The sequence below is a fragment of the Crocuta crocuta genome, unplaced genomic scaffold (assembly GCF_008692635.1).
Source record: "Crocuta crocuta isolate KB4526 unplaced genomic scaffold, BGI_CrCroc_1.0 scaffold290, whole genome shotgun sequence".
NCBI classification, from domain to species: domain Eukaryota; kingdom Metazoa; phylum Chordata; class Mammalia; order Carnivora; family Hyaenidae; genus Crocuta; species Crocuta crocuta.
This window is the reverse complement of record NW_027527429.1, coordinates 6844429-6854916: the sequence shown is the minus strand read 5'-3', so window position 1 is coordinate 6854916 and position 10488 is coordinate 6844429. Positions and strand designations below refer to the sequence as shown.

Below are 10488 nucleotides of genomic sequence, written 5' to 3'. Positions count from 1 at the left end.
GGGGCAGGGCCGGAGGGCTTGTGTCCCGACTACTGGGGAAAAGGAGGGAGAGCGGGGCTCACCATCTCCAGCTCTTTGTGGGCGTCCAAGGCAGTGCACTCGCGCTCAGACTGCTCTTCCACTCTCTTCAGGATGTTCTGAGCACGGGGAAATCTGCATTAACACGGTCACGCGTGGTCTTTCCTCCCTCCCCACCCCCTCGAGCAGCAGCACATCGAAGAGCCCGACCGGAAGGAGAACCTGTGACCAGGCCGGGACCGGGCATCCCCACCCACGGCCGGGCCCACCTCTAAAATCATGACCACGAAGCAGTCTCCCGAGAGGTTTACCCCTGGAGGCCCGGCTACAGCCCCCATCCCTGTGGGCTCAGCAGGGGACCCCATGCTGGCAGGGTGGGCCCAGCACTGAGGGAAAGGCGCGCTCGGGACAGCCCTGTCCCCGCGGGGAGCTGCCGGAGGGCACCGGAGCCCCCCCACCCTTTCCCCTGGGATCTCGTCACAATGGCCCCAAGGCTTTGTTAACTCTGCTCTTACTGATAAAAACGTCTCTTTTCCAGCTGTTTGACTTCCTGGAATTAACCGAATCCTGCGTACTTTCCCTTTGCCTCCAACAAGCTTCCTGGGAACGTTTCGGCTCTACCTGGCCATCCCCCTGCCCCCGTGCTTCCTCCAGACAGCGTTACGTTGGATCTTGGTCTTAGTTTTGTTGGTTTTCACGGTACAAAAATTAAGATTTTTGTATATGCGCACATGCCCTTTCCGTATAAAATTTCTTAAAAAATTTTCCCTCTGTTTTCTGTTTCAGTTTTTCCAAGTGAAAAAGAACCTGTCACACGTAACCCCTCATTCACCAGTGTCCTGTGACTTGGGTTCGCGCTCCTCGAGTTCTCTGCCAGAGCTCCCTCCTGACGCCCCGGGGGTGGGGGTCGCTTCCTCTGACACCCCGTGTCTGGGGTCCTGGGCCTCGCTGAGCCCAGTCCCCACTCCTGCTGCCACGGGCTGTGACCTCCCCTCCTTACTGCTGCCACCGTGGAGCTAGCCAGCTGCCCCAGGTCTTTGGCTTCCTGCCTGCCTGACCTCTGACCTCCCCTCACTGTGGCTCCGGGGTCGCCGTCTCAGCCTGTGCCCCCGAGAGCCATGGCCAGGTCCACACCATCCCCTCCGCCTGACTGGTGGACAGAACACGCCCAGCAGCCCAGGAGCGTGCGCCAGGCACAGGGTGTCTCTGCCCTGCTGAGACCCCCTTTCAGGAGGCGTCACCCTCTCCAGGCAGCCCTCCTGGTCTTCCTTCCTCACCGCTATTCCTTCTTGGCCACTGCGTCCCACGGCTGGGTCTCGGGATCCCTTTCTCTCCTTCCTGGCTGGTCTTCTTCACTAAAAGCCACCCCGATGCCCAGAGGCCCTGCCCAGACTTCTCCCTTTCACTCTGAACTTGGAGATTTGACTGCTCAGTCACCTGGAGCTCCCCGCCTCCGGAAAGACGGCACCATCACACCAACTGCTCCAGCTCAACCCCCCTCGACCCCAAGTAGCAAGTGGGCATCTCAGGTCTTCTCAATTTGGGTTTCCCTCCAAGACGTTCCCCTGCCCCCCCACTCTCTCCTCCCCTGCCTCTCCCCCAGGCTAAGCTGCTTTTTCCAGTCACTTCCTAACCCCTGCTCCCATTTCCCTCCTGCTCTCCTGACCCTCACTCGGCACAGGCAGCCCAGGCGCTCTCACAGAAGGCCGTTAGATCAGGGGACTCCCCAGCATGCTGCAGGATGACCCTGCTCATTACCTGGTCCCTTAGGGTCCCATCCGGCCTCTTTGCCCGTCTCTGTGCTCCTGTTGAGTTCCCTCAGCTCACCACTGGTCTTCCTGGCTGTGAGCCTGGCTGCCCCAGGGCCTTTGCACAAGCAGTTCCCTGGCAACCTGAACGGCTCCTCCCTGTCAGCCAAGTCTCAGCTCAAATGCTGCCTGTCTGAGAGTCTTTCTTGGCCCCCCGAACTGGCAGTGACGAGGCTTTCACCCCCTATCGTGTTACCCTAGTTCACCGTCCTCACAGCCACTTCCACTTCCCAGCTGTGTGTGCCTGTCCATCTCTCCCCCAGACTGTGGGGACGGTGGGGGGGCTGGGACCCCCGCGGCTTGGCACCCAGTAGGAGCTCCATGAGGATTTGCGGAGCAGGTGCACTTCCTAGAAAGCTGGCAGGGACGTGGAATGCCCCGAGGAAGCCNACCTGGACCAACAGCTTGAGGCGCGTGATCCTCTGGAAGGGCAGGATGAGGAAGGAAGACAGGGGCAGCCCCCTGCACTTGGGGTCCTGCTCCAGCTGCGCAATCAGCTCCCGAAAGGCCGCCTTCTCCTGGCTGGGGACACAGACACCAGAGTTGACCTCCGGCTCGAGGGAGGCGTGAGTTGGAAGAGCACCCGGGGACTCGTGGGAGCCAGACGGCCCGCGGGCACCGGATCCACGCTGGTTTCTTCCCTTTTACTGGAAAGTAAACCGTCCGGGGACAAGTCAGACAACTACAGTGGCTTCCCGCGCCCGGCCCCTGCACGCTTGGCAGAGTGTGCCGCGTGTGGGAGGGCAAGAATTCCTGGTGCGGCCGGGTGTGTGACTCAGGCGCACGGTGGGTGGTCTGCCCCGCAGGGCGCCGCGGCAAGGTGAGCCCACGGAGTGACGGGAGCAGCGGGGGGCGGGGGCGGCTGCCAGCGGAGATGTCCTGTGTGCGGGTGACTCAGGGCGGGGGGGCAGGGGGGCGACTAGGGCTCGGGGCCCCGCAGGGCCGCTCTGCCGCTGCCGCAGGTACACGGGGTTCACGCGGCACGCCCTCGGCACGGCCGTGTCCGCGTCCTGTTCCCGCGTGTGCTGGTCTCCAGCTTTGTCCTCAAAACAGGCCTCCTGATTCCCTCAGGTCCCAATTTTCAGCCCCAGGTGTAAATCCTCCAAGTTTTATAACATCCCCAGGGGGGCGCCTGGGTGGCTTAGTCGGTTAGGCGTCTGACTTTCGCTTAGGTCATGATCTCGCAGTTCGTGGGTTCGAGCCCCGCGTCGGGCTCTGTGCTGACTGCCAGCTCAGAGCCTGGAGCCTGTTTCAGAGTCTGTGTCTCCCTCTCTCTGCCCCTTCCTCACCCATGCTTAGTCTCTCAAAAATAAATAAATGTTAAGAAAAAACTTTTTTAGGGGCGCCTTGGTGGCTTAGCCGGTTAAGCGTCCAACTTTCGCTTAGGTCATGATCTCGCGGTTTCTGGGTTGAAGCCCCGCGTCGGGCTCTGTGCTGACTGCCAGCTCAGAGTCTGGAGCCTATTTCAGAGTCTGTGCCTCCCTCTCTCTCTGACCCTCCTCTGCTCACGCTGTTTCTCTCCTAGAAATTAACAAAACAAAACAAACAAACAAACAAACATCCCCAGGTAGCTGATGAGAAGGCCCAGGGGAGTGTGACTTCTCAGTGACACCTTCCGCGCGCCCGATCCGGCTGGGACCACATCACTGGTGACGCAGTCACTGCCGCGGGCGCAGAAGTGCGAACACTTGGGGAGACGCTGGTTGACTGAGAAGCTACCTCATCAACGGAAACCCCAGGGAAGTTTACAGCCGGGCACATTAGGGGCACCTGGGTAGTCGGTTGGTTAAGCACCTGACTTTGGCTCAGGTCGTGATCTCATGGTGTGTGGGTTCGAGTCCTGCGTCGGGTGAGCTCGAGCCCTGCTTCTCTCCCACTCTCTGCCCCTCACTAACTTGTGCCCTCTCTCCCTCTCCCTCCCTCTCAAAAAAAATTTTTTTTTCAAATGGGCACATTAGTGATGAACTCAAGGGTGTTGCTGGAAATGCCACGAAAGACTGCCTCCTGCCCCTTCCTTGCCTTTGTCTCTGGTTCAAACCATTTTCCTGACCTGCTGGGCCACGGGGGAGCCTCAAGGCCTCAGACCCTCCTCTCTACGCCCCCAGAGCTCAGCCCAGCCGCCTGGACACGGCTCCGGTGGGCGCCATGGCGGTACTGGGACTGACATTTCTCTGGTGACCCCAAGCCCTCCGGAACGTGCCAGGCTTGGAAAGCAGGGCCCGAGGACCGAGCTCGGTGGCACCGCGGGAGGAGCCACAGCCCCCCCGGCGCACTCACAGCAGCTGCTTGTAGGTCCTCTCCTGGTAGGTCTGGTTGCTGACGTAGGTGATGTAGACTGAGAAGTGGTTGGCCGCGTAATGGTACACGATGTCGCACACGTCCGAGATGACGATGTTCTCCTCCATCCGGCGCTCCAGCTCCAGGAGGAACCTGCAAGGGGCAGCGGCTGGGGTGAGGGCCCCTGGACGGCGACACTCAGGACACGTCCCTAGCGCCGGGCCTGGCTCCCACCAACCAACAAACACGGCAGGCCGAGGTCCCCGCACTGATGGCACGTCCCGTCACATGGAGGAATGCCACGCTCAGCATTTTTAGGTGCGTAACAGCATCAGGGATATTTTTAAAGGGCAGAGATAGAGACCTAATGTTTTCCACACATACTGATGTGTTTGCAGATGAGGTGACCACGGGGATTTGCTTCAGAGGATCCCATGGGTGGTGGGGAGCGGAGGGGAGGGGTGGGTCGGGGACATGGGCCAACCTAGATGCTGGGCTCGTTACACGGGCGTCTCTACTTCTGCACGACTGGAATTTTCCATGATAAAACAAAAGTCAAGACATAAGTAATAAGACGCCCCTTCCCCAATGGGGTAAGTGGCAAAGGCCGAGGAGTCTCTCAGCCACCGTGCGCCCAAGCCCACCGGGTGGGGCCGCGCCCAGGACGCGGGTGTCAGTGCGGAGGAGGGACCTACCCAGAGGCCCATGGGGCGCCCCAGGGGGTGGGGGAGTCCCTCCTGCCACACCTCGGCCTCACGTCTGAATGTGCACGGTTGGACCAGCTCGCCCAAAGGTGGCATTTTGCACTCTGAGCTGCAGACTCGGCGGCCTCCGGGGGAAGTGGTCCGTGGGTCCCCTGCCCTAACCGATCGATTGGCTTCTTCTTTGCAAGAATCCATCAGTGGTTGTTTACTCCCCTCCAGCTAAGCTCCTCCCATCCTTCAAACAGGCAAACTGTAGGCACAGTTCCAAAGCCACTTCCACAAATTACTGCCCACGCCATCTAACCGGGGGCACAAGCCCAGGGCCGGGCTCTGCGCGCGCTCGCAGAGAGCTCTCGGGTTAGAGCGTTAGGAGTCACGATAAGGAGCAGCTCACACGGAGGACACCCCTGGAGCTGGTCAGGACACCCGCCCCGACCTGCCTGACCGTGGGGGCCTGAGGACACTTGTGCTGATGGGAAGGAGCCCACGGCCCGCAGGCCTGTCGGGCACGTGACCTGCCGCCCCGCGGGCAGTGGGCAGCTTTATGTATTTAGTTATATCTCACTATAGACCATTCCAAACACACAGGCAGAGAAGTCAGGGTAACGAGCACCGGCCACCAGCTTGCACCGCGCCACCCGCCGAGAAGGTTCCGGAAGCCAGGCCCCACGAGGAGCCAAGCCCGCGGCTCACCGCTCGCTGACGGCCATGACGTCCAGGACGTTGGAGAAGAGGATGTGCGCCTCAGACGGGTGCAGGGTCTTCTTCAGACGCTCATTCTCCATGAAGTGAGACACGAGCAGGCTCAGGCTTTTGTAGTAGGAGGCCTCAGAAGTGACCAGCTCGAACATGGCCTGCGTCGGGGCAAACACGGACAGGAGAGCCGGTGTCACCTCCCGGGCCTCGCGGGAGGGTGTCTACCCCGCTCCAGGTCAGCGACGCAGAGACACGCAGGCCTGCGAGCGCGGGGGCGCGTGGAGTGAGGGCCCTTCCACATGCTGGCGGCAAGGTGGCCTCCGCGTGAAGGACAGAGACAAGGCGCCCCCGGCTCGCTGTACCCAATACTGGAGACCGCCTGGTGTCTGACACACAGAGCAGGTGAGAACCCAAGGGCTCAGCCGTGCACCCAGGCCCCGCATCCGCTGGGCGCGACTCAGACGGTCTCCTGGTGCCGAATGGGCATGAAAATCGGTATAGAGGGACTCCCCCCTTTACACGCCCCCCGAGGACGGCCGGAAGGCCCCGGGCCACAATCCTCAACCACAGGTATCAGCAGGGAGTGCAACTCTTCCTTGTATCTTTTTACCCGTTAACTTGTCTGAAAACTGAAAGATGAGCATCTATCATTTCCCTTCATGGTCTAATTTGACAACGTAACTGATAAAGCAATTTTCATTTTGAAAAAGAGAAAGAAATCCACGATCAAATAAGCTTTTTGGAGGCACCCTTATTCTGCGTGACTGTCACCTGATTACCGAGCCCAGGCCCACAACAACACGAGTCGGAGCCCGGTCCTCTGCAGGGCGGGGCTTCTGGGCAGCGAGGTCCCTGGGATGCCCGCCCGCCTCCCCCCCTTGCTCACGGGCACACCAGTGACCTTGCTGAGACCACCCTCGGGTCACCCTTACCCTCCGCTGTTCCTTGACCAAGGACAGATTCAGGTTCCACAACAGCTGGCCAGAGGGACCGAGGAGTGGGGTGAATTGTGCCCCCCCAAAACTGTGTCCACGTTCTAAGCTCTGGCAACCTATGAATGTGATCTTTTTCGGGAAGAAGTCCTTTGCAGATGCAAGTTAAGGATATAGGGGACATGGGGACACCTGGGTGGCTGCGTCGGCCAAGTGTCCGACTTGGGCTCCCGGTTCGTGAGTTTGAGCCCCGTGCCGGGCTCTGCGCAGACAGCTCAGAGCCTGGAGCCTGTTTCGGGTTCTCCCTCTCTCTCCCCTCCCCTGCTTGTGCTCTGCGTCTCTCTCTCTCAAATGTTAAATGTTAAAAAAAGTTAAGAAAAAAAAAGGATGTCAAGGACATCACTCTGGACTGAGAGCCTAAACCCAACGACGGGTCTCTTTGTAAGGGAGATATTTGACACACGAGAGACACGGGGCACAGAGACAAGGCAGGGATGGGGAGACACAGCCGCCAGCAGCCAGAAGGGGCAGATGGATCCCTGGAGCCTGCAGAGGCCACGAGGTTTCTGGTCCCCACGGCCAGGCCCGAACAAACCCGATGAGCTACCTAGTGAGTGCTAATTTCTTGAGAGCTTGTTTGAGGTTCTAGCAGGATCGAAGAAGTCCTCCTCTGTCGGGGAAGGTCGTTCTCTTTGACTGAGCGCGCAGAGCTTACGTCCCAGCAGGCGGGGACAGAGCAGACAGGAGAGCATCACTTCCGCTCCCCACTGTGCCCGGAGGCCCTGGGTCTCATTTTTCTCGGCAGATTTAGACTTTTCTCCAAAGGAAGAACACAACGTAGAGAAAGCGCTGGTGTCCCAGCTGGGACCATCACCACGAAGTCTCACATGAGCTGATCTGCAGCCTCTGCCCCTCCCTGGGGCAGTCCAGAGGCGTCTGAGCCCGCAGACCCCAGGCCAGCCCCGCACCCCTCAAATACAGGACGGCCAGGACCCCTCTCTAACGCAGCGCAGGCCACGGGGGCTGCTTGGGGCTCGTGGGGTGCTGCAGGCGGCCTCGGCACCGGGGCGGGGCGGGGGGGCAGGGGCAGGGGCAGGGCTGCCCGGGGCCATGCTCTTCAATGCATTTGAGGGAATAAATGAGACCCCACCCCAGCAGCAGGGATGAAAGAGGCAGGGACGCCAAGAAAAATCTGCGGGAAAACAACATGCTTCAGATCGAGGAAGGTGAAAAACCAGCCCTGAAAACACAAGGAGCATCATCCGGTGAGAACTCCGTTCACTGACCCTAAGTCGCTGTGACCTCAGTGTTTCACCGTCTGACACGGGTCCTCGCCGGGCGGCCGGGTGAGCTCCCCTCCTCTGTCCTCCGCACCCGGCTCTGACGTGGCCGCTGACATCGGTCTTGCCTTCTTCCTCCCGCAGAGCTCAGGCCGAGCAGCTCCCCACCGGTCCCTTTTCCTCCCGGCCTCCTTGTCACTCAGGGCTCCCTGCGGAGCCCCCCACACCATGCACTCTATCCTGATCTGGACTGTTGTCAGCTTCCCGGCCTCGGTGTTAATGAGTCACAGCTGTCTGACGCCGTCACCTCCCCTTTATCACCATGTAGTTGTGCGACCCAAGCCGCCAGGGCGACCTCTGAGGGGGTCAGGGTCAAGGGCAGGGTGACCGAGGACCACTGGTACTATCTGGGGGCGCGCTGGTCCCGCCAGGAAGCAGACACACAACTCCCGCCCACGCTTCGCCTCCTCTGGGGTCCCAGGCTCTCCGTGGGGGCGGGGCTGAGCTCCCATCGGAGCACATGAAGGGAACAGAATGGATCTTAGGTAGCCCGCATTTCCCCACCTGTTATGGACTGGGTTGCGTTCCCCAAACTCCTATGTTGAAGCCCTAGCTCCCAGGATGACTGCTTTGGAGGTGGGGGCCTATGAAGAGGTCAAGGTTGAATCAGGTCATAAGGGTGGAACTCTAATCCAGTATCACTGGCGTCCTTATGAGAGAAGAATCAGACACCAGAATGCGAGCCAAGGAGGGGGGTCCTCGCCAGAGATCGCCGCTGCCGTTGCCCGCACCTTGATCATGGACCTGGAGCCCCAGAACCGTGAGGAATAACCGCCCGCCGTCCAGCCGCCCAGTCTGGGGCAGTCGGTTACGGTGACCCAAGCAGGCCGATGCACCACCCGCTTTCCCAACCGGCTCCAAGAAGTCCGGCCCTCTCCATCCTCCGGGCCGGACATCAGTCCACCTGCCCTGATCTGGACTGGAGGTGGGGGGCCGGGAGCCCCCTCCCGACACAGAACACACACATCTCAGGGAGCAAGGAAACGTTGGGCATTATTCCAAATGGCTTCATCGAGGCCTGGAACAGGAGTCAAGAGAAAGGGGACGTTCTCTGCCGTTGGCCCTGCACCCCTGGGGGGGAGAGGGAGGGGGAGGAGACTCGGACCAGACAGATGACTCTTTGCCGAAATTCTGTACAATAGCATTTGTGTGTTGCTTCCACAAACTCACACCAGGAGAAAGAGTTCATTTTGCAAGAACCGATGGCCATTCCTGCTGCCCTTCTTGGCAGAACGAGGCATCTCTCTCTAAATCCAGGCAAGTCTGGGCACGTTCCTCTCTCAGTCACTAAGCTCCTGCTCAGACAGATGGGTGCGACACTCAGCTGGTGAGCGGTGGGCATAACCGCCCTCAGTCTCTCCACCTTGTCCATGCAGGGTCACCAGAGGCCAGCGGCACCGGGGTGCAGGTAACAGCCGGCACTCATCCATCACCCAGCAGGTGCCCAGCATGATGCCCTGCGCTCGTGACGTGTCACCTCGCTCGGTCCTCACTACAACCCTGGAGGTCTCCCAGACTGTCCCCACCGGGCAGATGAGGACGCTAAGGTCACATGGCTGGTGGGCGGCAAAACCAAGGCTTGTCCTTTGGACTTGTGCTCCGGGCCTCGACTTCTGTGTTACGGAACGAGAAGGTCTTCCACACAAACCCCAAGGTTTCCCCACGAGCCCAGAGGCCAGCGGCGCCCGGCCAGCGCCCTCTCTCCCCGGAGGTGGGCCTGCTACTATTTATGCTGCCCTCCTACACTGGATTAGAGACTCTCTCCAGGTTCTTAATCATCTGCTTAGCTTTACGCAGTGTTTTCTTTTCTTTTTGTTTTAACTTTTTAATTTTTATTTTTAAGAGAGACAGAGACAGAGCACAAGTCAGGGAGGGATGAGAGAGACGGAAACACAGAATCGGAAGACAGACTCCAGGCTCTGAGCTGTCAGCACAGAGCCCGACATGGGGCTTGAACTGACAAACCGTGAGACCATGACCTGAGCTGAAGCTGGCTGCTCAACCAACTCAGCCACCCAGGCGCCCCTATGTGATGTTTTCAAGTAGGTGCTCGATAAGTTTGTGAAAGGAAAGACCTCCAAACCACCACTCAAACGTAAACCAGTCCTGGTTTGTCGGTCATATGGATGGGTTAGCAATGCCCACCCGCTCGTAACTTCTACCGGAAGGTTCTGGTCACCAGGCTCGCTGCAGCCCCCCGCAGGGCAGCCTGCATCGATTTACAAGGACACCACTTTAACTGCACTTTTTGTTCCTCTTTTTCTCCTGGGTCCTACTGGCCTGGACGTCCCATGTCCCGTCTCCTTTCCTGGATGGCTTCCTGAAGCAGCAGGTATAGGAAACTCGATGCTCCAAAAGCTGGCTGAGCACCTACTCAGAGCTAGGGTCCCGAGATGAGCACCTGCCCCCCTGCCTCCCTGGAGACCATTGGCCCAGGGGTCCTCAATCCTCGGGGAGCCCAGCACCCCAGTTCACCCATTCCACGAACATGAGCCAGGAGCATCATCTCCAGGAAGTGACTGGGCTGGGCTCACTGCTGGGGGCACGGAGGGGCAGAGACGCACTGTCACCAAGGATGCAGCCGGGGCACAGCCAATGACAGCTCAGGGCCGAGCTTCACAGTAAAGTGGAAGGGGCCTCGCCCCAGCGGTGGAGACAGCAGGCAGCCGGAGAAGGCTTCTGGAAGGGGCCGAGTCAAAGAACTCGTACGAGT

At 59.7% G+C, this 10488-nt stretch overlaps 1 protein-coding gene across 1 annotated transcript in view; it reads right to left on the bottom strand.

Annotated features, from left to right (window-relative positions):
* The window catches only part of NGEF (neuronal guanine nucleotide exchange factor), a 74332-nt gene that overhangs the window by 6611 nt on the left and 57233 nt on the right, over positions 1–10488 (bottom strand). The window contains exons 4-7 of the mRNA XM_077758508.1: positions 5501–5661; positions 4104–4256; positions 2219–2348; positions 63–137 (exon numbers count right to left, since the gene is read on the bottom strand). Coding sequence (XP_077614634.1) covers positions 63–137; positions 2219–2348; positions 4104–4256; positions 5501–5661 — 519 coding nt within the window. The remainder of the gene's footprint in view (positions 1–62; positions 138–2218; positions 2349–4103; positions 4257–5500; positions 5662–10488) is intronic.